At 40.3% G+C, this 26,908-nt stretch overlaps 1 protein-coding gene and 1 long non-coding RNA gene across 2 annotated transcripts in view; one reads left to right on the top strand and one right to left on the bottom strand.

Moving 5' to 3' along the window:
- RP1 (RP1 axonemal microtubule associated) overlaps positions 1-18,967 on the top strand; it is a 187,774-nt gene extending 168,807 nt beyond the window's left edge. The window contains exons 51-59 of the mRNA XM_087753249.1: positions 198-376; positions 925-1,147; positions 6,276-6,430; positions 6,563-6,638; positions 8,883-8,961; positions 9,177-9,462; positions 11,966-12,044; positions 14,879-14,954; positions 17,603-18,967. Coding sequence (XP_087609375.1) covers positions 198-376; positions 925-1,147; positions 6,276-6,430; positions 6,563-6,638; positions 8,883-8,961; positions 9,177-9,462; positions 11,966-12,044; positions 14,879-14,954; positions 17,603-17,657 — 1,208 coding nt within the window. The 3' untranslated portion in view covers positions 17,658-18,967. The remainder of the gene's footprint in view (positions 1-197; positions 377-924; positions 1,148-6,275; positions 6,431-6,562; positions 6,639-8,882; positions 8,962-9,176; positions 9,463-11,965; positions 12,045-14,878; positions 14,955-17,602) is intronic.
- Positions 266-25,158, bottom strand: LOC148057344 (uncharacterized). The gene is made up of 4 exons (XR_015703758.1): positions 25,032-25,158; positions 5,366-5,518; positions 4,038-4,221; positions 266-353 (listed from the first exon to the last, which is right to left on the bottom strand). It is a non-coding gene; the product is annotated as an uncharacterized LOC148057344 (long non-coding RNA).
- Between the last annotated feature and the right edge of the window lie 1,750 nt (positions 25,159-26,908).

Genomic DNA, 26,908 nt, shown 5'->3' with positions numbered 1-26,908 from the left:
CCTTTGTAATAGGAAGAAATGGCAATATACTTAGGGAGCTGATCAGCACCCAGATGAAGTGCTTATATATTAATGCTCCCCATGTAAACTAAGACATGTCTTAGGAATTTTATCTCAGGTACCTTGGTTAACATATGAAAACAGAAACAGCTTTAATCTTTTTTTTTCTTTTTATTTTCCTTACTTTATTTGTTCAGAAGGCAGATGGAGGATTTATTTCACGAAACATCAAGAAGAAACAAAAACAGACTTTGAAAAGTTGTCAGAAAATATATCCAAGTTGGTTATGGTTTTTTATGGAAGCAATGGCAAGTCAAATCCGGTTTCCATGGAAAACAAAGTGGAACATCAGGCTGAGAACCAAATAACATATGATGTAAAATAATATATAGATTTGTCTATACTTAAATTTTCTTTGAGTTTCCTTTTAAAGAGAAATAATCATGTAGTGCTGTAAATATTGCAGATATTATTGTTTAAATATTCAAGAAAAGCAGAACTGAAATTTTCAGTTGCACACCAGATTTCATTTTTAATTTTTGTCTTTCTCAAGTTCTTGATGATCAAGCATATTCCTTTTTTTTTGTCAACAAATAGGCATAGTTAATAATGCATATCAATTTAAATGGCATTAACATTAAGTATTCACATTTAGAACTCAGTGCAGTATGTAATTTCAGTTTGATAGAATAAGTACAATGAATGCCCTTAGAGTATAAAGCTAATATTTCCGTAAGTGCTTGCAGTCAACCTGGTCCTGCTGCCTTTGAACTCAATGGGACTTTTAGCACCAAAATTGATGTAAATGGGGCTAGGTCTATTCTGACCTTTTTAGAGAAAACTTCCTCTCTTCCTGTAAATTAGCTACACATGTATCTATATATCTCTGTTTGGATGCTAACTCATTGTTTTGTTGCTTCCTAGTTACATTTGCCATCTGATTTGGGAATGCTTTATAAAGTGAGACTTGGTCTCCAGAGTTTGGAAAACAGCATATCCCAGTTGTATCTTCGTCACTTTAAAGTGCAGAACACATCAACCCTGGATACCTTTAGTCTCACCATAAATAAAACACTTCCTCTTTCTCTTAATGGAGACAGATGGATTGAATTCCCTGTAGAGTGGCCATTAAAAGAAGCACTTTCTGGTAGGTATAAATCTACTTTAAAGCAGTAGAGTGGTCCAGGAGGTTAACGTGTCCTAATATTACAATTGAAACCTTTATCAAAACAGAAAATGTTATTGTCTTTATTTAATGATTCATAAAGTCTGGATAAGAATTTAAAATGTATGAAAGAAAATGCTATTCACTCAGCTTAATTTCTGTACCATAAAGTGGCAAATGCAATATTCATTTGATTGCATAGAACCATTATTATATGCTACAAAGAACAGTTTATAAGAAATATCCCTTTCTTGCAATATTGTAATATTTCTGCTCTCCTTTGTTTAGTCCTCAGCTGCTCATATTACTGACATTAACAACATGATTTTTTTATAGCTCATTTACTATTAAGCGATTTTTTTTTGTTTGCACATTCCAAAGATTCTCAGTAAACAACAGCTCAAAACTACATATAAGCATCAGCTTTATTACCTTTATACACTCCAAATATTTATGCCTGTTAAAATTAGCTCAACAATTGTCTTACATGTCACCTTTGTTAAGCAAAGCAAAAGAAACCCTTTCACCTAAAATCCATCCTATCTTCCATATTCTTCTAATGTGATGCTTACTGAATGCCACCACATGACAGAACAATTCTCAATTTAACAAACAGACCAAATAATGATACTTAATATTCAAATTGTTTGTGCCTGAGTTTTATGCAGAAAACAAATGAGTTACCTGTGTAAAGAATAAGTCAGTTCATCCAAAGTCAGCTGAAGTATGTGTTAAATGAATTACCCCAATATGCTTTGGATTGGAAATTTTGGCCCAGTTTAAGTGAGGTGTTTGCATGTGTCTAAATGTAAGCATGCAAGTAATCTCAGTAGAATTAACAGGGGTTGAGGTTTTCTTTTGCATATTTTGGCTGCAACTGAGAACTTAAATTTTGTATTTAGGCTTTAGATTTTATATTGCTTTGAGCTGTTATTTTCACTTGAAGACTTGCACAGTATGGGTACAGAACAGGGCTTCATGGCTTTCATCTCCTATACACAAGACTGAAACAAAGAGGACCTTCAGATTAACATAAAGCACATGAGTGTGCCCCTTGCTATAGACTGATCACTGTCACAGGCAGAAGTATTTAGGGTACATGCACAAGCACACAGAAATGGTGAGAGAAAGATGCAGCATGGGTGATAAATGGGCAGTGAGACTGGAACCCTCATGACCTTGGTTCTGACTGGCTCTCTCACCTCTTGGCTGAAAAAATCACTTCCCCACTCCTTGCTTTTTTCTTTTTTTTTTTTTGGTAATATTTTCCTTCTTTGTAAAATATTTTGACATCAAGAGATAAAAAAATCACAAAAAAAAAAAAAGAATAGGTATTTTATTACCTATGTGTTTAGGTAAAAGAACAAACAAACAAAATAGCTCATCTCTGTTGCATTTATTTCTTTCTACATCGCTTTAGAAGTCTTCAAGGAGGGATTTGTAACCACAGTGAAGGAAAAACCTAGGACAGTGAAAAAACATATTCCCCCCAAAGCTTGGCCATTTTATGTCCACAAGACCTTTAAGCAGCTCCACAGCAGGTGGCACACGTGGAGTTCAAAGTGATCCTTTACACACAAACTTACTTGCAATCTATTGTGCAAAACAGATCTGCTTTTCTGTCAGCTTTCTAAATCTAATTTATTTTCTCCTTGCTTTTCTTTTTCTCAGCTAAAAGCAAACCCAGTATTGTGTTAATTGGAATGGAAAGCAGCTGATCATAATCACCTTAACCAGAAGCCGTGTTCTGTTAAATTTCAGATACAGCTCTGTTGTTCATAAAGTGCCTTAGTATTTAATCTCTTAGTTATCTTTTCCTTTTTTTATTTTGTACTTGGGATTGTGATGAAGCATATGCTAATGGCTAATTGAAACCATCAAAACCCAGTTGATAAAATACAGTGCAGACCCCCGAGATCTGGCTGTGCACACATGTGCCTTTGGGTGTATTAATGGGGAGAGGCCTCCAGCTGAGTATATACATAAATAGTTTCTTTTCACTGTACCTTCCTTTGAGATGCTTACACCTCAGGGATCCCCAGGGATGAAACGGTGCTCGCTCTCTCTCTCACATACAGGGCTGTACAGATGGTGAATTTTGCACTACTGTAGCTTTTAAGCGAAAGGTGCAATAAAAATGTATTTGCTACCTTCAAATAGCTGATTATTTCCACAAAGTTAACATAGAATCATAATTCACACTGAGACTATGAAATCATTAGAATTTTGTAAAATTAATGGAGCTGTGACATTCATATGTTATCCTTATTATATGTAACTTCTTTTCAGAGATTTCTTTCATCTTTCCCCTCTCCAATCTATTCAGTACACTACAGAGATAAAAGCTTACTTGCCCACCTTTGCCCTGTGATGACCTGATCCCACTACCTGAACAAAGACCACCGTTTAAGCATTTTAGCCCTCTTCCCTTGCCTACATTAGTCTCCTTCAACTGCCTTTCTTTGTACAATGTACTCTGCCAGTTCTATCCACTGTATAATCTGATCCAAAATTCATTCAACTCAGTCTCTAGTTGACTACAGTGTGTCAGGGCCATGATAAGACAATAGATCTTACGTGCCTTGGCCAGACTCACCTGGAAGCTCTGGCCACAATGGGCATAGGATGTCCATATGATCACGCATGAGCTATGTCAGATGTACATCTGTCTCTAGTCCTCTCTCTCTGACCCTGTCTTCTGGATGGCCCTTGGTCCTATGTTGTAGCGTTATTTTCAGTCCTGTCCCCGGCCCTTTCTCCTGCTGCTCTTGTCTCAACCACCAGGATGGATTAGAGATCTTTTTCATTGTTTGCTGCATCTGGGACTGTTGGCAGCTCTGCCTGCCACATGCAGATGCTGCAAGACAGTTACCTGGGCAGTGAGGGCATTGCCTGCACTGGCGTCATGCTCAGCTCCTGTCTTGTCCACCCTCATGGGGCAAGCCCACTCTTGCTCTCTGACACAGTGATCCAAGAAACAAGCCTTCCAAATGCAATCCTTTCACTCTTGCTTTGGGCTGGTCCAGCCTTACTTCTCAAGTTTCAGATCCGGGAGACTGTGGCAAAACAGAAGTCAAATAAAATAAAAAGAGAACACTTAGAAAATCAGAGTTATAGCCAAAAATAGCACTGCACAGGTTTCTTTGTTCTGTGTAGTAACCCACTGTTGTGGTTTAACCCCAGCTAGCAGCTAAGCACCACACAGCGACTCGCTCACTTCCCCCCCGCCATCCCCCCCCCCCCCCCCCCAGTGGGATGGGGGAGAGAATTGGAAAGGTGAAAGTCAGAAAACTCGTGGGTTGAGATAAGAACAGTTTAATAATTGAAGTAAAATAAAATAGAATAGTAGTAGTAGTAGTAGTAGTAGTAGTAATATAATAATACAATAGTAATATACAAAGCAAGTGATATACGATACAGTTGCTCACCACCCGCCAACTGATGCCCAGCTCGTTCCCAAGCAGCGATCGCTGCTCCCCAGCCAACTCCCCCCAGCTTATATACTGAGCATGACGCCATACGGTATGGAATAGCCCTTTGGCCAGTCTGGGTCAGCTGTCCCGGCTGTGCCCCCTCCCAGCTTCTTGTGCACTGGGCAGAGCATGGGAAGCTAAAAAGTCCTTGACTGGTGTAAGCACTACTTAGCACCAACTAAAACATCAGTGTATTATCAACATTATTCTCATACTAAATCCAAGACACAGCACTATACCACCTACTAGGAAGAAAAAATCAACTCTATCCCAGCTGAAACCAGGACACCCACTCACTGCATTGCATCCCTAACCAAATATGTTGGTCCTCTCCTGATTCTTCATCTTGGTTTTAACATCACCCACCATATTCCATACAGTCCTTGTATTTAATCTTTTTATCTTACCATGTTGATATTTTGTTCCTTAGGCAGCATGAATTTTTGATTTCCATTTTAAACTTAGCTGTATCCTCTACTGCTTAGGGTTTTAGTAAGTTTTACCTTTATAAGTAAAACTAAATACCTTTTTGGCACTATGGATTTCTTTCCATGCACCTGCTCAACCGCAGTAGGCATGCAACAAGGGTCTGTTCTCTCTCTCCTGTTGCTAATGCTGGGGAAACAGGCAAGGCCCACAGAACAGAGCTGGTTCTTATACTGATCTCAGTATTTTAGATGATCATTAGATCTGAAAGCTGATAATAATAGCTTGTTATCTGCTTTACCTGGACTTTGTCTTCTTAACTTCCAAAGGATGCAGGTAGTCTGTTTACACATGCAGTCTTGTATGGGATAAGTGTCTGACTGATCTAAGCTCTGAGCCACATTCTACAGAAGTCTGCTGCAAGGTCAGGATTCTTCCCCTTCTACTAGAGTGTCTACAGGAATAAAAAGGAGGTGATAGGTAGATGATTAAAAGAGGTAAATATTCAGAACTGTCACATCATTTGGTTTTATGAGTAAAATGTAAATGAATATAAACAGATGCTCTGTGTATGCGTTTACTTTTAAAGGTGTTCAGGTGTTGTCATCCTGTCTTCAATTAAATAACTATAACCATTGCATAAATCACAAACAGCACAAATTCATAGGTGACAACTTCAGCTGAGATAGACTTGTCTTCCTGAGCTCCCTCTGTAGTCAGTGGATGTGCTTCATCGTAGTGAAGTTCAAAGCAGCAACTTAGGTGCTCTGAATAACAGGCGAGGAGTTCTCTCTCCATCTCTTAAATGATGAAGGCTGAAGGACTTGTCTCCCTAGCTAAAGTTAGTCTTTGTAAAGATCCCAAAAGTGATTTATGAGTCTGAGACTTATTAGGATTTTATCTGTTAGGCATTTGCCATTAAAAAGAAAAAGGCAACTGACTGTGGTAATTTTTCCATAATATGCTAGTTACAAACAGCATAAAGTATAGGCATGCTTTTCTCTAATTTAAAGTAAAGTTGTCAGCATCACCAATGTTTATAGTTACAGGACAAAACTAAGGGAAAATTGAAAAAAAAAAAAAGAATTTTACTATCATTTTCAAGTGTTTGTATATTTAATTACCTCTGACTGCACATTGCTATGTTGTCAAATAGCTGTGCAAGGTTGTGGCACAGTCTTAACAAGATTTCTTTCTGCTTGATATTGCAGTGGTTACATATCATCTAACAGTATTTTCTAGCAATATTTTGAGTGAAAGAAATTTAGTGCATATGACTGCATGTATATATGGTACTCATGGTGACACAGGGGACAGATCCCTTCTCCGGTCATTGCAGAATGTCCAGCAGGGAGAGGACAACGAGGTACTCTGTCTTAAAGTACTTTAAATTTTATCCTTTAATCCATTCTTGTACTTCTTATATACTATTTTCAAATCTTGCTATATAATTAAGTAATATAGTTTAAGATTGTAATACTGAATAATTTTATTTTAGTCATTTCTAGTTATCGTGGATGCTGTTGAATTGGGAGAACTGGACAAAGTTGTTCTTTTGATCAGCAGTAAAACAGGTAAAGTACTTTTGCTGCTCTCTAAAAGTGATGTGAATCACATAGCTAGCCTCCTGTTAAAGGCAATGAAATCACTGCCAGAGTTAAATCCTGATTAATTTCTTTAGCTATTTTTGCTAACAGGTCATATTTTATAAAGCAAAATCCTACATTTTGATGCATTAAAATCCTTGGATCTAAAGGCTATATCATTATTGCATCAAGAAAGTAAAATATTCCTTCCCATATGAGAAAGAAAAACAGAAAATTAAGATGAATAATTATATTCTGCTATTAGTACGTGATCTATTAATAAGTGATCTAGGAGAATAATTATAACTCATGTAAGAAACCAGTATTGTTTAATTGTCCTTCTGTGATTCAGTTATTTTCACTGTTTTCCCCACCTGTTCTGTTTTCTCCCTGTGACACTCGGAAGGGGATTTTATCCCTATTAGGCAATCAGGAGTTCTGTCACTGAATTTCATTAAAATTGTCATAACTTTAATATCTCTTTGCCTCATCTGTAGGATGGCTATCACACTACTAAGGAATATTCAAAGAATTAGTTGTAAAGTTTTTTGAAGTCCTTTAATGAAATTTGCTATATAATTGCAAATCGTTACTTACTATGTGTTACATAGTAAACAGTTGACCATTTTCAGACAGTTTTCTAGGAAAACAAGGGTTCTGTGTTTGCACTTTATCTCTGTCTTTTTTGTTTGCCCATCTGTTGGCTCCTCATAAGAACCTTTTAAACTCACCACCCAATTTCAACCAAATCTGTAAAATGTGTATAGACATCAAAGACATTTGGGCAGTAAGCATGTACGTACCAGTTGACTGGTCAACACATCGTGTGCCACAGCACGGGCTGCCTCGGCTGCTGGGGGCTTCAGAGGGGCACAGCGTGGAGCTGCAGTTACTACAGAGGGGAAGGGAAGGAGAGAGATAGCCCTGCCATGCTGCTGTTGGGAGCAAGGCGTATAGCTCACTACTTTGTCTCCCATAGTTTCAGTTGTGCAAGATAACTATAGCTATCTGTCTGACTGTCAGTCCCTGAATACGGCAATTGCATGTTGCCAAAGGGCACCACAGAGAGCACGACAGGCAAGATTTTTCCAGTCAGGTTTGAAAGCAAAAGTCACAAAGGAGGGACTTCGGGGCTTATTGCCTCCGTGTGTGTTAGGAAGAGAGGATTGGGCAGATGTATAATACATTTCTTCCAAAGGAGTTACTTAGGTGATAAAGCACTTTAGATGAGTAAGGGTGTCCATTTGTATCTAGACTTGTTTGGGCTGAGACTAGTTTGGACCAAGACTTTGAACCAAAAATTGCCAAACACAAAAGCTTTTTAGTGTATAAAGTCAGATGTACCTTGCAGGACTGGTCAGCCCAGAGTGTTACTCTAATGCATTTATGCTTCTTCCAGTATCAGAGCAGGTTTTTAAGATCAGGTGGTTTGAAATCCCTTCCTGAATCTTCTGACTCTCTCCATGCACTGTCAAGGCAGGTCATGAGTGCAACACAATGTCCTGGATTCCTCCTCAGAAGCCTAAGCCTATTAACTTAGACTCCTATTGATATAATTAAAGGGACTTGGACAGTAGTAGAAGACATTGGGATGCAGTTTGCTGAACAGGGCTGAAGGGAAAAATAATAGAAGAGAAGGGAAAATGAGTAGTCTTCATGACTAACTAGTGGCAAGAGATCCAAGCCAGTGTTACAGACAGCATGTAGCTGAAGACCCCAGCAGAAAATTCAAAAGGAAGTGTAAGTCAGAGAGCAATATTTCTCAAACAGCAGAGGTATACAGTAAGTTGCTGAACTTCCTTCATACCTGCCATCTCATGAGATCATCTTTGTGCTGCATGTGGAATGGAGCTCTAACCCTCTTGTCAACCAGTCACTGAGGAGGAAGCACCCGATACGTATTTCTGCTCTTCCTCCTCAAATGTGCCTGCCTGAGTCACACTGAATCTTTGCATGCCTGTCCAAGGACAGTGAGGACAACACGCCTTTGCTTCATTAAGACAAAGGAAATGCTTACTCCTAAATTTCTAAGTTGAGGTTTCAAATAGGAACAAAATAAGGAATGTTATGATGATGCCAGGATTTTCAAGTCAATTGTTGGTATTCATAAATGAATTAATAAATGATGTTTTAATACAGTAGGAATGACACCACTATATCAACAACAGACTCTACCTAATTCCTTGACATGCAGTACAACATTTTCACTATAATTTATTTCCTTCTTTGTAGACTGCAAACTGGACATTAAAAAATTACATTTGAAAGAAGCTGTAAAGGAGCATCCTATCTATGTATTTGAAGTGAATGAGTAAGTATATTATGTAAAGCTAGTCATTTTTTAGTCATTTTACAGTATAATAGTTGAAAGCACTGAGCAGGCATTGAATTAAAATGACTGTCACAGAGTGGTTCAGTCAATGGGTATTTTTAAAATAAGTCCATCTTTAACTGTCCCACATAAATTCATAGGATTTTTTTGATTTAACATATCATTTACTTGCCATATGCGGTTTTGTTTTTCAGAGCATTTTCTGTGGATGCAAATAAGTCAGAAACACAAAGAGAAATCCCAGTATCTTTTGTTATTAGAGGAGACAAACAAAAGAATGACATAGATAACAACTTACATAAAGAAGGAAGTCAAGCAAGAAATCTGACAGAGTATACTATTAAAGTGTACACAGGTGACAAAAGGGGAGCAGGGACTGACGCCAATGTGCATATTATTTTATTTGGGAGTGAGGACAAATCTGAGGTATTTCAACTCTCTCAGTCACTGGAGCACCAAAATCCCTTTGAAAGAGGAAAGGTGAGTACATATATTTTATAAGATGTGTCTATTTCTGGACTGGGAAAGCAAACTTTAAATCTATGCAAGAGCTTTATGAAACTTCAGGCATTTATCCTGTTTTCCACATCACTAGATGAGATATAGTCTAAGCTGTATCTGTGTGTCACCTTTTCACCACAGTCACCAAGGGACACTGTACTTCTATCATATCTAGCTGACTCTGTTGCTCTTCTGTCTCTTAGTTCCAAACACATCATCATATTGCATCCACTCATCTGCCCAGGCATGCATTTCCTTGATCTGAAATGCACAACATGCATTGCCTGTACAAGTGCATGTACATGCAATATCCCTTGCTGTTGCACAAACTTTGACTATTGTGCTTGAGAATACATCAGTCTCTTACATCCCATCATTTTACTTTGCCATGGAAACTGATGCTGTGAGCCTCACTGAATGTATAAGCCTATAACCAGATAAAATGGAACCATGCACATCAACCTGATTCTGATATCCATCATGCTTCAGGCTATTCAGAGACCCCTAGTTCAGATACAGATATTTGCATAAGAATGCTGATTCTCTGCATGATGTCCTAGTACCTCAGCAGAATGCTCTCCTATTTTAATAAACATATTACTCTGGCAAAGGAATTGCTCCATTTGCTCACCACCTGTGCAATGGAGTATAATGATGGTTACCCTTATGTAGCAAGAAATAAATGTATTTTCCATATCTTTCTCCTGTGGATTTCTTGAAAGGTAATGACTGAATAATTAAAACTTCAGTTAAAATATCTTCCTTATGAGATCTACCTCATTATCTCCAGCAGTACTAAACATCTTGTTACTTGCAGTTGGTCCGAGTTTCTTCAGCCAGGATGTCTATGAATATCTTCTAAAAGATCTTTACCCATGCATTGTCTTCCATTCTCAGGAGGTTAATAAACCTAGTTACCTATATGGACAGGGAGCAAGTAACACTTTTGCCTAGTGTTACACAGGAGGTACCATCGCTCTTCAAAAAAGAAGAGTAGATATATAGAAATCCTGTTAGCAATCCAGATAAGTCAATGGGTAGTCAGTGATGCCAAATGTCTTATGAAAATAGGATCTCATTTTTAAAAAAAATCTATAATATGAAACAAGCTTCAATATCTTAATTGATGATCTGGATGAGGGGATTGAAAGCACCCTCAGAAAGTTTGCAGATGACACCAAGTTGGGTGGAAGTGTCGATCTGCTGGAGGGTAGGAAGCCCTTGCAGAGGGACCTGGACAGGCTGGACCGATGGGCCGGGGCCAACTGTATGAGATTCAACAAGGCTCAGTGCCGGATCCTGCACTTCAGTCACAACAACCCCATGCAACGCTACAGGCTAGGGGAGGAGTGGCTGGAGAGCTGTCTGGCCGAAAAGGACCTGGGGGTGTTGGTTGACAGCCGCCTGAACATGAGCCAGCAGTGTGCTCAGGTGGCCAAGAGGGCCAATGGCATCCTGGCTTGTATCAGGAATAGTGTGGCCAGCAGGACTAGGAAGGTGATAGTGCCCCGGTAGTGGGCACTGGTGAGGCTGCACCTTGAGTACTGTGTTCAGTTTTGGGCCCCTCCCTACAAGAAGGACATCCAGGCGCTGGAGCGTGTCCAGAGAAGGGCAACGAAGTTGGTGAAGGGTCTAGAGAACAAGTCTTACGAGGAGCAGCTGAGGGAACTGGGGTTGTTTAGCCTGGAGAAGAGGAGGCTGAGGGGAGACCTTATTGCTCTCTACAACTACCTGAAAGGAGGTTGTAGTGAGGTGGGGGTCGGTCTCTTCTCCCTAGTAATGAGTGATAGGACAAGAAGAAATGGCCTCAAGCTGCGCCAGGGGAAGTTTAGGTTGGATATTAGGAAAAACTTCTTCACTGAAAGGGTGGTCAGGCACTGGACCAGGCTGCCCAGGGAAGTGGTTGAGTCTCCATCCCTGGAGGTATTTAAAAGACGGGTAGACATGGTGCTTGAGAACATGGTTTAGTGGTGGACTTTGAAGTGATAGGTTAACAGTTGGACTCGATGATCTTAAGGGTCTTTTCTAACCTTAATGATTCTATGATTCTATGATTCTAAGGTAACATATTAAAATATATAATATTTGAGAGAGATAATGGTACATGTAGTAAAAGCCTTTATCTTTTATGTTCTTGAACATATATTTATGTATCATATACTGAAAACATTGTAGAAGTATATATCAGTTGAGAACTCATAAGAGAGCAAAAATATTTTTCTGGTATATGAAAGTCAGGAAAGAGGTAGGGATTGTCCTACTGTAAGTTGAAAAGTGAATCTTTCATGTTTAAACTGAGACCTATTAGGAGAAGACCTGTACCACAGATCTTCAGTAAGGAAAATAATCCACATCGGGTGTCAGCCACGTATTTTGAATTGGTATTATTACATTTGAATTAGTCTCAGAAGTGACCTAAACAAATGTATAAGTTTCCAGACATTGGTACATTATTTTTAATAGCTGTATTTTAATATTAAAGGTTGACACATTCAAGATTAAGACAAAAAAATTAGGAATCCTACATTCAGTTGAAATTGGTCACGATGGGAAAGGATTTGGTGAGTATACTGCATGTGTTCAATAGCCTTGTAAAAATCTGCTTAAAGATCTGCCTGACATTTGGAAAGGTTTTTGAAGTCATGCTACTTGTACAGCTAGCTAATACAAATCTGTATACAAATGAGGTCAGTTTGACTGCTCTTGCTTACAGCCCCTCTGTGTCTATTTCCCTTGACTTTACCTTGATTTTTTTTCTAACAGAGAAGAGATCTAGTTAGCATAAAACTCTGAAGATTTTATCCTTCAAACATTGCTCAGCCAAAACTCCTATTAGATGTCTTAAATAACATAGGATCGAATTTTCAAACTGCAGGCTAAACTTTCCATGCTTTGAACATTAACTAGGAAATGTTTGGGCAAGTTTGGGACTCTGGTCAAAGCATGCTGTAGCTCCCTCTGACACACATACCGTTTTTCTTCTTGTGAAAGCTAAACTATGAGGGGAACACTAGTGTGCACCAGGTCTTGCCCTGATTTAAGTTAGGATGTGGCTGCGGTACATACTCACCATGACGATGGAAACTATTTCTATGTACAGTGTATTACACGTAATCTCTAAAACCTGAATTTTACAAAAAAATAAGATGGGAGACTAGGGCGTATAATATTTTGAGCTTACATTTAGTGTTGCTAAAAAAACCTAGAGATATACAAATATATAAACGGAATTTGCAGGCAACGTACAGCCTGAGTTAGAAAGGTCTGACTGTATTGAGATATTCTAGTCAGGTGAATTTTGCTTAACCTATCTGAAAGAAATAGATTTCAGTTTAATAAAACCTGATTTATCTAAATGCGTGAGCTGCTATAAGGTGGCAAGGGTTTATAATATCTAGGATGAACCAAGCAAAACTCTGCAAATAGGAATTCCTATTTAGGCAAAAGTTGAACAGTTTTTTTTTTCTAACTAACTACTCAGTCATGTTGTACGTATGATAGTATTGAAAACTCAAAAAGAAAAAACACCAAACCTATTGAAATACCTATAATAAATAAAATCCTCCTGCTGACTTTCATCTCATTCGTGTTAGCTGCTGTAGATGCACACAATTCAACTTAGAACCGATCTGGGAAGCAAACTCCACACCGGCCGACTTTTAGCACTCTGAGTGTTGCACAGAAGTCTGCAGGGGAAATACAGGTTGAACTTGTATTTCCTGGGTCGCAAACTGTCAACAACATGATTATTTTTCCTCTCTGTGTCTTGATCAACATCACATAGTTGTTAATACTGCCTTCCTAGCACAGCTGGTGTTTGTGTTAATTCATCTTACATCCATGACTACCTTCCCCTAAATTTTTCTCTGAAATTATCTCCAAGTGTCTTTTGTCACATCAGCTGTAATCCTCACAAGCATCCTCAAATGTAACACCTCTTTGAAATGTTTCATCTGTTTGCTAATATTTCCTAGCTGCCTCTAGATTTCTCCATACCCGGAGATTTCAGTGAGGTCTGCTGCAGTTTTGTCAATAAAGGATAAAGCATTAGATTTTAAATTTTTCAAGAGAGCAAATGTGCCTTTATATTCATTTGTAAAGTGCCGTGTAAATTTGAGAGACTGTAAATTTTTATTGCTGATAAGCTTGACTCTGAATTACAAAGATTTCATGAAAGGTCATATATTCCAAGTAGAGTCTACGACATATTAAACCATTCACAAGATTTCATTAAAGGAGTTCCAAAAGTACTTCACAATATCAATAAATGACTCTTGTGAGTTGAAGATGAAAAATGTAGACACCTTTATGGCCTAGTTATACTAGCTAATTGTTTGAAAATGTCCACGAAAAGCGAGAAACATCACTACGCCTTTATGTTTTATCTAAATTGTTACAATTTGCAAATATTTTTATATTATATTTTTATCCTACTTACAAATACTTTTATTGGTTCTAGCCTACTTAGTACTTTGTCCAAATATTTGAAAACCAAAATAATTTGTTAGAATATAGTATTTTATCTCTAGGACATGCAAAGAACACGAAAAGGTTTTCAGCAGCTAGCAGTATGATCCTAATTAGTTTTTAAATGTTGTCATTAAGTATTTGCATTGGCAAACACCACTAAAGATGCCAGCGCAAACGTTATATTTCTATAATAAAGTTTTATTTTAAAAATCTTCATATTTTAATATTCTATGAAATAAAATTCTGTAGCACAATAATGAAGGTATTTTTCACACAGCAAAATAGGAGATTATAGCAGATATTAAATACATTCTTAAGTCTAAAACAGATATGAATGTTGGCCTAAACAGAAATGCTATTCTGAATCACTACTGCTGAAGACATATGGATATGAGCAGCATTCAGATTCACCACTTGGTTTATAGAAATATAAATATATTAATTAGAAAGCAGTAATAGAATTTCTGTTTTCCTATTGTTTAAGGGCTTGGGTTATCATTAAAGAAATTACATACATTGATGAAGTTGATCTGTTTTTATTGTTTGGTGGACACTGAAAATCAAAGCCCACCAGGGTGTACTTCAGAGTACCAAAAAGGGCAAAATGGGATTTCAAGAATTTATTCAATATTACCATGCACTCTGTTTCATTTGTCTTACTGCCTGTTCTGTTCAATGTGGAAAAATGAGTTAAGTTGTAATAGAAGTCTTCCTTTTTATTTGCTGTCAAAACATCAAAGACCTTCTCTGTGAAACTGAGAGAAGTTGGTAGTAATTTCAGTTATCTACATTCAGTTTTATTATTGATATTGAATACATTTGGAAGTACTGAACCACACAGGGTTTGGAAATGAAATCAGAAACCTTTCTTATGCTTTATTTGTGTTTTGGCTATATTAAATTTGCTCTTTTTTTCCTTCTACAGCAAGTGGCTGGTTTCTGGAAAAAGTAGAAATCACAGATGCATCTAGGAATTCAGTGTATTGCTTCAACTGTAACAGGTCAGTAGAACAGTTCGTCATCACCCTGTAGGTGCTGTTTTCTTTTTAAGAAGAATTAGTAGTAGTCTTTTTAGTCTCTCAGTTGTTTCTCTTCTGGTTTCCTAAAACAGTAACAATTTTTTAACCATGCTGTGTTCCTATCAGTCCATCCCCAGTAACTTTTGAACCCTTTGGCCAATTTCAAACTAATTTGTCAGAAGAATATTTAGAGGAAGACACTATATTTTCCCAAGTTATTAAACATGGATGGCTGTAGGAGGGAGAGTCACAGTTTAGTGCCTTTTCCAAGAGAAGATATCATATGCCGTTTTCAAGAGGTAGAAGCTGTCTGGTGAACCATTACACAAGTATTAGTGCATATGTAGCTCTGACAAACATATGGGCATGCAAACAGGCATGGGAGGGAATCAGAAATATGGGATGGTGGGAGGATGGTAGGATATGGCAGTATAGATAAAAATCTGGAGAAAAAGTAGTGGTTTTTATTTTATTGTGCAAAAGCAACATTAAAATCCTTCTGTTTCAATGTCTGCTTGGTATGGGTCTAAGATATATTCAGCAAATGGGGTAAAGGTAAAAGAAACTTTTTTACAATGTAATATAAGAGGATAATGATCTAAATTCAGACATTTATTTGGATAAAGAGGTGCTGGGGTAAAGGGCTTCTAATGTACAACAAGAAGATCCACTCCAGTCTGTATCAAACTTAAGCAAACCACCTTCAGAAGCTGGAAATGAAATTGAAAGGTATATTTGGAGTGACTGTTCACTACAGTAGACAGTTTACAGCTTAAAGCATTTCAGAGTAAACAACGGAAGGAAACACATTCATGTCTTTCTAAGTGTAAAATAGGTTTTTAATGCATCTGGAGAACAGACAAGTGTGAAAACTTACAAGTTCCCTATATCTAGAAAGAGGAATATTGCCTGGTGGTCTGAAAACAGAAATGGTAGTCAAGAATATTTAATTTTATCCTTCCCTTAAATGTTCCTGTAAGCTTGACAATTCATGGAAGCCAAATCCCAATCTTGAATGCAAAAAAAGCAATATTTTTTTAGTTCTTGGATAGTCAGTTGGACTCTACAGTCTAAGGCATGAGAATGTGTAGCTGTTACCAAACTCAACAACATTAAACTTCTTCCAACAACATTAAACTTCCCTTCATTAAACTTCTTTCAAACACATGCTCAGGTGCTATCTAATCTTCTAGATACCTAAATTTAGGTTAGTGGCCATGAGCAAAAGTCCTTAGACCACAATATCACTCACGTGCGCAACACAGTCCATGATGGGATTTTCAGTTGACGTCACTCCATCTCTTTTGCTTGTAAGAGTTCTCAGACGACACCAGTCAGAGGAAGATTCTTGAAAAAGATAGCTTGCAACAAGAATTGTTTTTTTCCAATTTTATTTAAAGTCTTATGGTAAAAACACAAAGGTATGTAAGGGACCCATTTGGAGCAAGAACTTGAATCACATCATTGATGTCAGGGAGTGACTGACACAGATTGATTCTATAGGCTGCTGACTAGGACATTTAACTGGGACCCTGGTGGGTTAGAGTCATGTCCTTACCTTAATGTATACCTACTTAGTAGTCAAAATAGAAAAATTTCAGTAGAAGAGATTAGGAGGGCCATCCCGGAGTACTCAGTGACCCAGAGGCTATGTAAGTTCACGTCCCTGTTCCAGCTCAGACATGGAGTATCTCATAGCCTACTGCATAAATGGGGAATGGGTTCATTCTCTCACAAAGACAAGACTCCTCTGATACAAATGCTGTCTCTAAAAGATACTAATTACTGAGAAACCTGAAGGGAGGTGGGCATCCTTTACTAACTAATTTAAAAGCCTGTTGTCTAGCTTACATGTGACACCTTTCCTTGGCTCTGGGACTTCCATGAGCAATTTTATCTGCCAAGATTAGGTGTGTTTCAGCCTGGAATATATCTCCCAGCTGTTCAATGGTGCAACTTCAGATGTGAGCTACATTAATGCTATACTGGCTGTGAATCCCTCCCATACTAGCTCCTTAGTAGACATCACAGTAGTCTGTCATAAGCCTTGCAAATGTGTTAAAAGCTTTTTAACTGTCTTTGGAAATTAACATCATTGCCTCCATGGTTCCAGTTAACATCAATCTACCTGAGCTTTGGACTCAGGTGTATTTCCCATAGAGTTAATAGTAAAACCTCCATAGGCTCTTACAGAGCAGGGATCAGGCCCACCATACAACTCAGTATTTTGTTAGCCAACAAGGAGATAGGAGAAATAAACAGTCCCTGGAATGGAATACATGGACAACAACTTGCTATCGCAGAACAGGTTTCCTTACTCTAAATTATCCTGATTTTATGCCACTCAATGAAACAATCTACTTTCCACCTATATGAACAGCAAACAAAATGAATGTATATTTCATAAATATATTTATAAAGTTAATTACACTTTTAAATTGCACATATATGGATACTAAAAAAAAAAAATAAATCACTATTTTCTTCAGGTTGGTTACTGCTTCTGTATAAACCAATGTAAAAACTCTCCTAGACATCCAAAGGTGCAGAAGCAGGCTCTCATGATTTGTCTGTTTGTTAAGCTTTATATGTACTGTAACCCTGACAGGTTTTTATGTTTTTCCCTTAAGGTGGCTTGCTGAGGATGAAAGTGATGGCCACACTGTAGTGCAACTTTATCCATAGCTACTTGATTTCTGATTTTTTCTGAGTGTGTTGCTTCTCCAAAGTCATGCTGATTTGATTTACTTGTATTTTATAGTTCTGAAGGTATTGTAATTACTGTGAAGGAATGTCAAAACAATGCATTAAAAACATCACAGTAAATTAAACATGTCTAATGTGAACACTGCATTCCAATCCTATTAGAGATGCTTGAAAACTTTGCATGACTGAAATTTAGAAAACAGAAATGTAAGTCTGTAACATGGCTCTGTGGGCTTGATCTGAAGATTCATAATGGCAGACATATGTAGTAACATACTCAAAACATTTTTGTTTCAGTAATAATTTGTGAGTAAGTTAAATTTAGCTCTTTGGTCAAATCTGTCAATATTTATTAATTTGATAAATCTGTTTCAATTTAAATGTTTATTAAAATTTAGATTTTCTCAGAATCATTTTCCAAACAAACTGCAGAACTCTTCAGCCTTACAATATATTGCTTCCTTTTTCTATAAGACCATAACAGAGGGTAATAAAGAATTTGTTATTCAGGAGTTCACCCTGTGTCAGTAGGCCTCCCACTGACATTTGATTGTAAAATCTTGTAGCTGAGCCAGAACCTCAGCTGAGAACCTTTAGATTCAAAGGGTCTCTTAAGAGAGGCTGTTATCAGTAACATTGCAATAGCTTACTGGCAGGCTTAGGCAGCTCCCTGCTCAGCTTGATGACTTTTGCAGTGCCCATTCTTAGCCACCTAACTGACTTTCCAGTGCTATACGTGTGAATGGCTTTACTTCAAAAAAAACCCAACCAATTCTTTTTGAAAATGCACAATAAATAGAAACGTATTTAGCTATAAATGCACAAATTAATATTTGGTTTGGTAAGCTTTGACATTGCCAGAATTGACTCAGAAAAGGTTTAGGATACAGATGAGTCTGAAATGAAATCATGGGTTGCACACCACCTTAAGTTTCATGTGTGTGATCAGAATACAAATATGGTATATAAGCTACATAGGTCATCCCTCTGTTTAATGAAAGGCTCCACCTTTAATATCTCCAAAGTTTAAAATCTATATGAAGATCTGAATTTTAGACCTGTTTCACCCTCAAGGAGCTACTGTATTCTGTAGCAGCAATGTACTTTCTATAATTATAAGAATTAAATGAGTTTCTAATCTGTGCTGATGAAACATTGTCTGGCTGCCTTTTTCATATGTTTAATGCTTATTTACTCACATTATTCTGTGAAATAAGGAATATTGCCCAATATCTGCATGGGTGATGAGATTTCAGTTGTTACTTTGACACAAAAAAATAATAAACACATCCAATGGGTCTTGGCAGGTAATTTCATTTTTATCTACCTTATACGTCATCAAAGGGAGAGCTAATGTAAGGTGTGGATGTGATCAGAGTGAGCAATGGAACAGAGTCAGTTCCTCTAAAAGTGCTCTTTTTGCTCACACTGCTGCCACGCACACTGGAATGGATTTGAAATTGTATCCCCAGAGTGCACAGTTCACTTACTTAGTATCAGTATTCATTACACTGAATCACTTCGTTGTGATCTATTATGTGATTTGTTTCATTATTATGTCTTTCATTAATAGTTTGTAATACTAGCTCTCTTTGATGCCATTTCTGATTTATCAAGTGTAAATAATGCCTTCCTAATCTGTTTTTCATTACTAACAGTGAACACCCTCCTCCAGCAGCTGCCTTCCGTATTTGAAAACTATTTTCTCTACTTATACAGTGTACAAATCAGGTTTTGGATTCGCTTTCCTGGATCCAGAGCCATGGAAACACCTCAACCCTTTCACTAACAGGACCACCACAGCAGAGGGCTTCATTTCAAGTGCATCATGGTGCTTGCAGCACATATTACCAGGGGATTACACTTTGATAAGAAAACCTGAAATATCTTAAGAACCCCCTCCTCAGGTCTTGCTTGGAAGATGTGCCAGTTAGCATATTTAGCTTGTGACTAGTGCCGAACCCCAAACTTGCCTCTTCCACATGGTATACAGTGATGTCTGCTGTGTTTGGCACAGAAGTCACTTAATCTCTGTCCCTTGCAAGTGGGACAATTTTTGCCAAAATTGCTGGCCAGAGAGATTACAGAGGTGGCACCTTGCGTGCACTCTGCTGTTGCTGCACAGCAAGGTTGCTGCTTTGCTTTATTGCTCCCAGCACCCTGCGCTGCCTATGGAGAGCATGGGCAGATATTGACACCACTGATGCCTCCCTCCACAGGGAACAGAGATATAGCATAGAAAAGAGACTGCCTGCGTCAACAAGAAACCCAGGCATTTGGCATTCATGGGAGCGTTGGAAGGAGCAGTGAGATAACTCAATCAGCTGGAGGAGGCAAGGCTGTAGTGGAGAGAAGGGTTTGACTTCTGCTGCCTCTCCCTGCTGCATCCTGTCCTTGAAGATCTGTGTGGGAGGACAGTGGCTAGAGGATTTTGCCATTATTATTATCATTATTGTTATTGTTATTGTCATTATATTATACTGAAGCAAGAGCATTTAATTTTGCACTGCAGAGAAAGCCTCGAGCTGGAGCTGGGTGCTAAAATATAGACCCTGAAGACTATAACATAGACTCTTAGATATAACAGAGTCTGAAAATGTCCATTAAGGGTCCAGTATTACTTAGCTCTATCTTTTTTCCTTATCGACTTCTCCTGGTGTGCTTTTATATATATTATTATGTTGATCTAGGTGACTTATTTCTGTCCATTTAAGCCCTCAAGTGTCTCCGTTTCTTTTGCTGATGATGTTAAGGGTTTGAAAAAATATAACCATGTTCTGACTGGCTCATTGAACCATTTAACATTCTCCCAGCAACTCCAAGTACTGCCTTGCTGAAACTTATCATAGAAAGGAAAGGATTCCCTCCTCTTCAGCACATACGAGCAGTTATATTGCATCTATCCATCGTGTAGTTTGTCAGTTGTGAAAACAGAATGAGAATAAGAAAAAAGAAAGTACCAAGTGCTCCTTTGAGTTCCTTTAGAAGTCTTGGATGAATACCATCTAGTCCTGTGGGGTTTTAGTATTTATAAATGTGTTTGCAAATATAAACATCCTCTGTTCACACATCAATTTAAAATGCTCCCTTGTTCTTTTTCTCCATGAAGAAAAGCAGTAGTCTGGAAAAGTCCATAAACTCCTCTGTACTGAGCAGTGCAAAGCAGTGCCATAACTTTCTGTGCTGTGGCTGAATCTTTGTTCCACAATTCTTCTGCTCGGCTTGAAATAATTTTAAGTAGGTGAAGCAAAAAGGGGAAAGAAAATGGGACTTTTCATTTTCTTCTTCAAACTTTTGAAAATTCTTAATTACATCTTAAATACAGTGTCATGGGGCATGTGAATGTCCCCTCAGGCATTCCATAAAAGCTTTCCCCATTTATCATAAAATGTGATGTGCTTGGTTGTTGGTTGGCTTCTGCATGCGCAATGGCAGTGAAAGGGTTGTCAGCACTGTACAAAGCCTGGTTGCAAGCTCGCTTCCTGTGACGTCTTCCCGTATGTCTGTGTCTTCTGCTGTCATTTGTTATATATTTATGTCTATCTTTGATTATATTTTTAAATACGTACTCTGAAGCAACATGAAAGGTAACTGACATCTGTTTCTAAATACTAAATGTAAATTTAAGAAATCCTGAGTTAAATCTTTCAAAAATTCTAAAAAATCATTTCTTCTTTCATACATAATATTAAAGTCAGTATGCTGTCATTAAGGTGAGGCTGTTCTCAATCATTCTGGCTGCATAAACCTGGAATTTTTTTATTTATTTATCTATTTATTTATTTAAAGTGTACTGTTGAATGTGTCTACATATTTCTAATGTTTAGACATGCTGGAAATATAATACAAGAAGCTACAGCCCCAATTCAGCATGAAATACAAGTATGTGCCTAAAATGTAAGTATATGCCTAAAACATAAATATATGCCTAACCCATAAGTATATAAACAGTCCCATTAAGTTTGATTTATAGGCTACTTATAGTTAGGTGTGCACCTAAGAGCCCTGCTACATTGCATCTCTTTCTTTCCAGATCTCACGTGGTGGTTGCACACGTGTTGGCATTTTCACATGAACCTTCACATGCTACAGAAAAGAGATTTAGGTGTACAAAACACACATATCAGTATCAGGATGTTATAAAGTAATTTCTGAAGCTAAGGAACATTCCAGAGTATTCTTTGTAATTGTAAAAGTAGGCTAACATATGGAGATACTTGATTCATGCTTCTTTTCTCAATTTTAAAGGCAAGTTTAGAGTTCAAAAATGTTTCTGTGTGAATCTACGTGTGGGCTTATAAATAAAATAATCTCAACCTGAAGCAAGCAAGTAATAGCTGTTTATACTTGATATGTTTTAAAATATATAGTATTTTAATATTGATTTTCTAAATAGTTTAGCAATTTGCCAATGTATTTCTGATGTGTGCTTATGTTAATTTGCTGGAATAGTGGCTTCATTGAAAGGACATGCCTTTCAGAGCATACAGCAGCATGTGCCCATTGTGAAGGAAGGTATTTGGGCAAAAACACAATTAAGTACGTTAGTGTGTAAACATTAAAAATTCTATATTACAATGTCCACTGACACCTGTGTGTGTAACTTAAACATGAATCTATTGAAAACATCTAAAACTTGTGAACATTTTGTAGAATAATTCTCGCTTGCTGCTTCTAAAGAAATTGATTGCATGTGCATGTGTGTCTGATGGCACTGTTCTAACGTGGAACACTACAGTGTCAGATGTATGGAAGAGACAGTAGTGAGACTATGTCAGAGTGAATGAGAAAACAGATGATCTTCAGATTCTCCATCAGGTCACCCCAGCATGCACAGCAAGACAGAGGGAAGCACAGTGCAGAAAAAGGGATTGGATGCCTTCGAGAGAGAAATAAAACGTGTATCAGAAGGCAGTTAGAAAAGAAAGGGGAAGGAAGGAGGAAAGGAAGCAAATCTGCTAGCAGATTCACCAGATCTTCTGGAAGAAGTCACCAGAGAACTCCTTATGGCTTAGGACTTCATTTATTTCTAAGGGGGGCTGCCCAGGAACTCTGCTTGGCAGGAGGGACCGGCCTGTGGCAAGTCCTGCCAGGACAGCAGGGTTCTGCACAGCACCTTCGTGATGCAGAACTGCTCCCCAAAGGACTGGGCATGGTAAGAAAGGCAGGCTTTTGTGCCAAAACACTGCCATAGGGCGTCAAATCCAGGTACAGTGAACTCAATATAACGCCCTTACTCTTAACTGTATTAACTTAACTGTATTTTGCTAGGGCTGTCTATAATATATAGCTAAAGAAGACTGGGAAAAACATCATGGTTAGGAACCTGAAGAAATAAAAGATGCTTTAGAGGAAAGATAAGAGGATTGGAACCCAGAAGCATATTTCCTGGACATTCAGGTTTGAGTTGATAACAGTCTGCAATGACAAAACAGAAAGACACACACAAAAAGGTATCCCTAAAGTAGACAAAGGTGGTTTGATATTGTAAGGGGGGAAAAAGGAAACAACAGTTGCAATTCAGAACCAAGCAAAAGCAGTACTTGTGATGATACCCATAAAAATATTTTCTTTAAAGAAAGGTGGAGAAAAAGGAAGGCAAGAATAAAATCTCCTTCAGAGAAAAAGTAGCTTTACATGAGAAATGAATGTGTCTGCACTTGTTTTATGAAATATGTATTGATGTCTGTGATCACATTTTTGCCCTTCAATTATATTTTGTAATTAATAATTTCTGAGGTTTAGTAACAACATTGGCTTGCTGAATGCATGCTGGTGTGTACACCGTGTGTATACAAACTCTTCTGGCCCTGATACAGCTCCACAGAATCTATGCCAGTGTAACAAAGAGGAAATTTGGTTCTGTTTCTTGGAAGCAATCTCTTCAGCACTTACATATTATTTGGGATGCTTTCCATTTGTTATCTTTTAAGTGAGAAAACAAAACAGAAGGCATTCCCCTGGAAGTATCAAACAGCCTTAAATTTAAGTTTAAATGTTCATCTACTGTACTGCCTTCATTTAACAGACAGCTATTGTTAACATGAAAAGCAGTGGGAAAAAGTATTATTCCCCTCAAAAATGCAACAGCAGCTGAATCCAAGAAGAGAAAACCAAACCAACCAAACAAAAGAAACAAAAAAGGAGAGAAGAGATGAGAGGAGACAAAACAGAAAAATATAGGGAAGAAAGTGTAAAACTTTCCCCATCACAACAAAATATCTGGCAAACTGAATGCTTTTCAGATTTACAGGTCTGATCTAAAGCCCGCTGTGGTGGACTGGAGTCTTCCTGGGCGATGGATCAATCCCTTTGGTCAAATTCTGCCCCCAAGTGAAGTGGCTGAGGGTAGATATACCAGAAAATTTGTCCCACATCTGGGGCAGGGAGGGGAGGATGTAGGAACACTTGGCCCCAGCAGTTCCCTCCTCCAAGCTGGCTAGCGGTGGGGTAGCCCTAAGCAGGCTGCCATGACCTCTGAAGACAATGTACGGCTAGACTCACACCATTTCTGTTCTTAAATATCTACTGCATTGCTCAGAGGCACGTTCTGCACTTTTAGTATGTTGGATCTTGATCTCCTCCATTTTGTTCCCTACATCCTGAATCTGATGCCTTCGAGTTACTCTCTTACCCCAGCTCAAGCAGTTTAGGTTAGGATTTGACTCTAGGAGCACAGTTGTTCCCACCACCACCACTTGCATATCACACTATAACCTCTCTTATAAATTTGTAGCATCATTTAGACCTGTATATGTCAAACAGATTCAATTAAAGTAACTCAAAGTGCACACTAACCCATCTTATTAAAGATGTAACTATAAATAGAATAACACTAGAAACTTGTTGGTATATATAAACCACCAACTTGCAGCTAAATTAGCTTCATTATTAAGCACCTTTTCTGCTGACAAGGTAATCTTAAGTGAATATATTGTATTATATATAGGTGCTGACTGAATTATTAAAAGATACCTTGAGAAAGAAGCAATTTGCATTAAAAGTCTAAGGCAATAAAGATCATATGGGTTGTAATGAGAACAAAATTAATACGGGGTTACAAAAGGAATAGAAATAAAAGTACAGCTATACCACTGTAACAGAGATTGCAGAGCAAATGTGTATTATTTAAGAACCATTATGTGATGATGTAATTAAAGACTCTTATAATGTGTGGTAACATGCAAAATAACAAGCCAAATTAGTTTTATGTGCGCTCTTCACCTTTCGAAGTTTGATTGTTGTGTGCTTAGCACTCTTTGAATAACACAGTAATGCACGCTCTAGTCTTTTCTTGAAATCTGGGGTATATATCAGTAAAAGTTAATTTCCAAAAGGCAACTTTATACTTACCATGTACATATAAGAGTTAAAAGGCAGATTTTTCAGCTGTCCATATGACTTCTCTTTAATTAATGAAGTTGAAGGGGCTATATTTAGTCACGTATCTTAACGTAACAGTGCCCTATCACAGTCTCACTGGCGTTCCTATTAAGATATTCCAGCAACGTGGTTGAACTATCTCACTGCTCTATTTTAAGGAGGGAGAGGGCATGCTTATAAAGTAGTCCAGAGGTAAAAAAATAAAGGTCGAAGAGGTCAATCAGTTGCTCATCCGGTAGGTTTTGGAGATGGAGGAGGACAGAGCGGGCAGAAGGGCCAAGGGTGGGTGGCAAACGGCCCTCGCCACCCGCACCCCGAGGCCTGCGCCCGGCAGCTGGGCTTCCCGGCCCGGGTAACTCCCGGGTGACTCCCGGGGACAGGAGGCTGGTGGCCCTGGGGGACCGGGGAGCCACCCTACACCTGCGTCCCCCGCCGGGCTCCGAGGGCGGCGGCTCCTCGCCGGGGAGCGGCCGCCGGCTCCGCCCGGGAGGGCTCTCCCCGGCCTCGGCCGCTCGCCGCCGGGGTGGACACCCGCAGGCGGGGCCACCTCTGCCACCGAAATACCCGGGTGGGCTTCGAGGAGCGGCCGCGCTCCGGGGGCAGCCGGAGCCGCGGGGAGAAGGGAGGTGAGAGGCATCGTGAGTTCGCCCCGTGAATTTTATGCATAAAATGCGATTTCTCCGGGTGGCGGAGTAAAGCGGTGTCTCCTCGCCTTCCCCCAAACGCCTCTAACAGCGCGTGAGTCACGGCGTAATTCGAGCATGGCACCTCTCAGCCGCCTGTCACAAAGTTTGGGGAACTACGGGCAGGGTTTCGGGCGGGACGGCCGGGGCGGTGTCCGCCCGCCCCGAGCGGGACTGGCCGGGCCGGAGGGTTCAGCGCAGCTACGGGGGTGCCGGCCCGGCGGCTCCTACCCTGCATCCTACCGGCATCACCGCCGGTCCCGGCCCCCCCCTCACCGCGCTGGGGCGGCGGCGGCTCCCTCCGGCCCGAGGATCCCCGCTCGCAGCGAGAAGCCCGTCCGCACCCGCCCGCGTCCCGCCGCTCCACGCCCCCGCCGGCGGGGCAGGCTCACCCCCAGCGGCGCCGAGGACACCGGGGCGGGGGGCGGCAGCGGAGCCGGCGGCAGCGCCGCGCCCCTCCCGCTCCCGCAGCCCCGGCCCCGGCCCCGGCCCCGGCCCCGGGGGGCGCCGGCCGCACCCCGCCTCTCCCCGCCGCCCCGCTCCCTCGCCCCGCGGAGCGGCCGCCGCCTGCCCGCCGCCGCCGCCTGCCCGCCGCCGCCGCGCCCGCTCCCCCAGGCCGGGCAGCCGAGCCACCGCCTCCCCCCGCCGCCGCAGGGCCGCGCTCCCGCACCCCCGGGGCCGCGCCGGGCCCTTCCCTCCCGGCGGCCGAGCGCCCCCTTCCCCGCCCCTGCGCCAGTGCCGGTGCCGGTGCCGGGCGGGGGGCGGCGGCAGCGAGGGAAGAGGGATGAGGTCATCCTCTTTCCCGGCGTCAGTCAGCTGGGTGGTGGCGGCGGCGGGTGCGGGCGGAGGCGGGCGGGGAGGCGGGGGCGGGATGCGCTGCTCCGGGCAGCGCTGCGCTGCCTGCTCCCGGCTCGGGCAGAGCGCGGCGGCGGCGGCCCCGGCACCGCCGGCCCCCGCGGAGGCGGCGGCGGCGGCGGCGGGGCGGGCGGGCTGAGCGCGGCTCCCCGCAGGCAGGCGGCGCTGCGGGCGCGGCCGCCGCGGAGGAGCCGCCCGCGGGCGCGCAGCCCGGCGCGGAGCGGGGAGAGGGGACGAGGGGAGCGGCGGGTCCGCGGCGGCTGCGGCGGCGGAGGGCGGGAGGCAGGAGGCAGGAGGCGGAGGAGGAGG

Source organism: Nipponia nippon, unplaced genomic scaffold (genome assembly GCF_047370975.1).
Source record: "Nipponia nippon isolate SJK-2023a ecotype South Korea unplaced genomic scaffold, ASM4737097v1 scaffold_1, whole genome shotgun sequence".
NCBI classification, from domain to species: domain Eukaryota; kingdom Metazoa; phylum Chordata; class Aves; order Pelecaniformes; family Threskiornithidae; genus Nipponia; species Nipponia nippon.
This window is presented reverse-complemented; position numbering and strand designations above follow the sequence as displayed.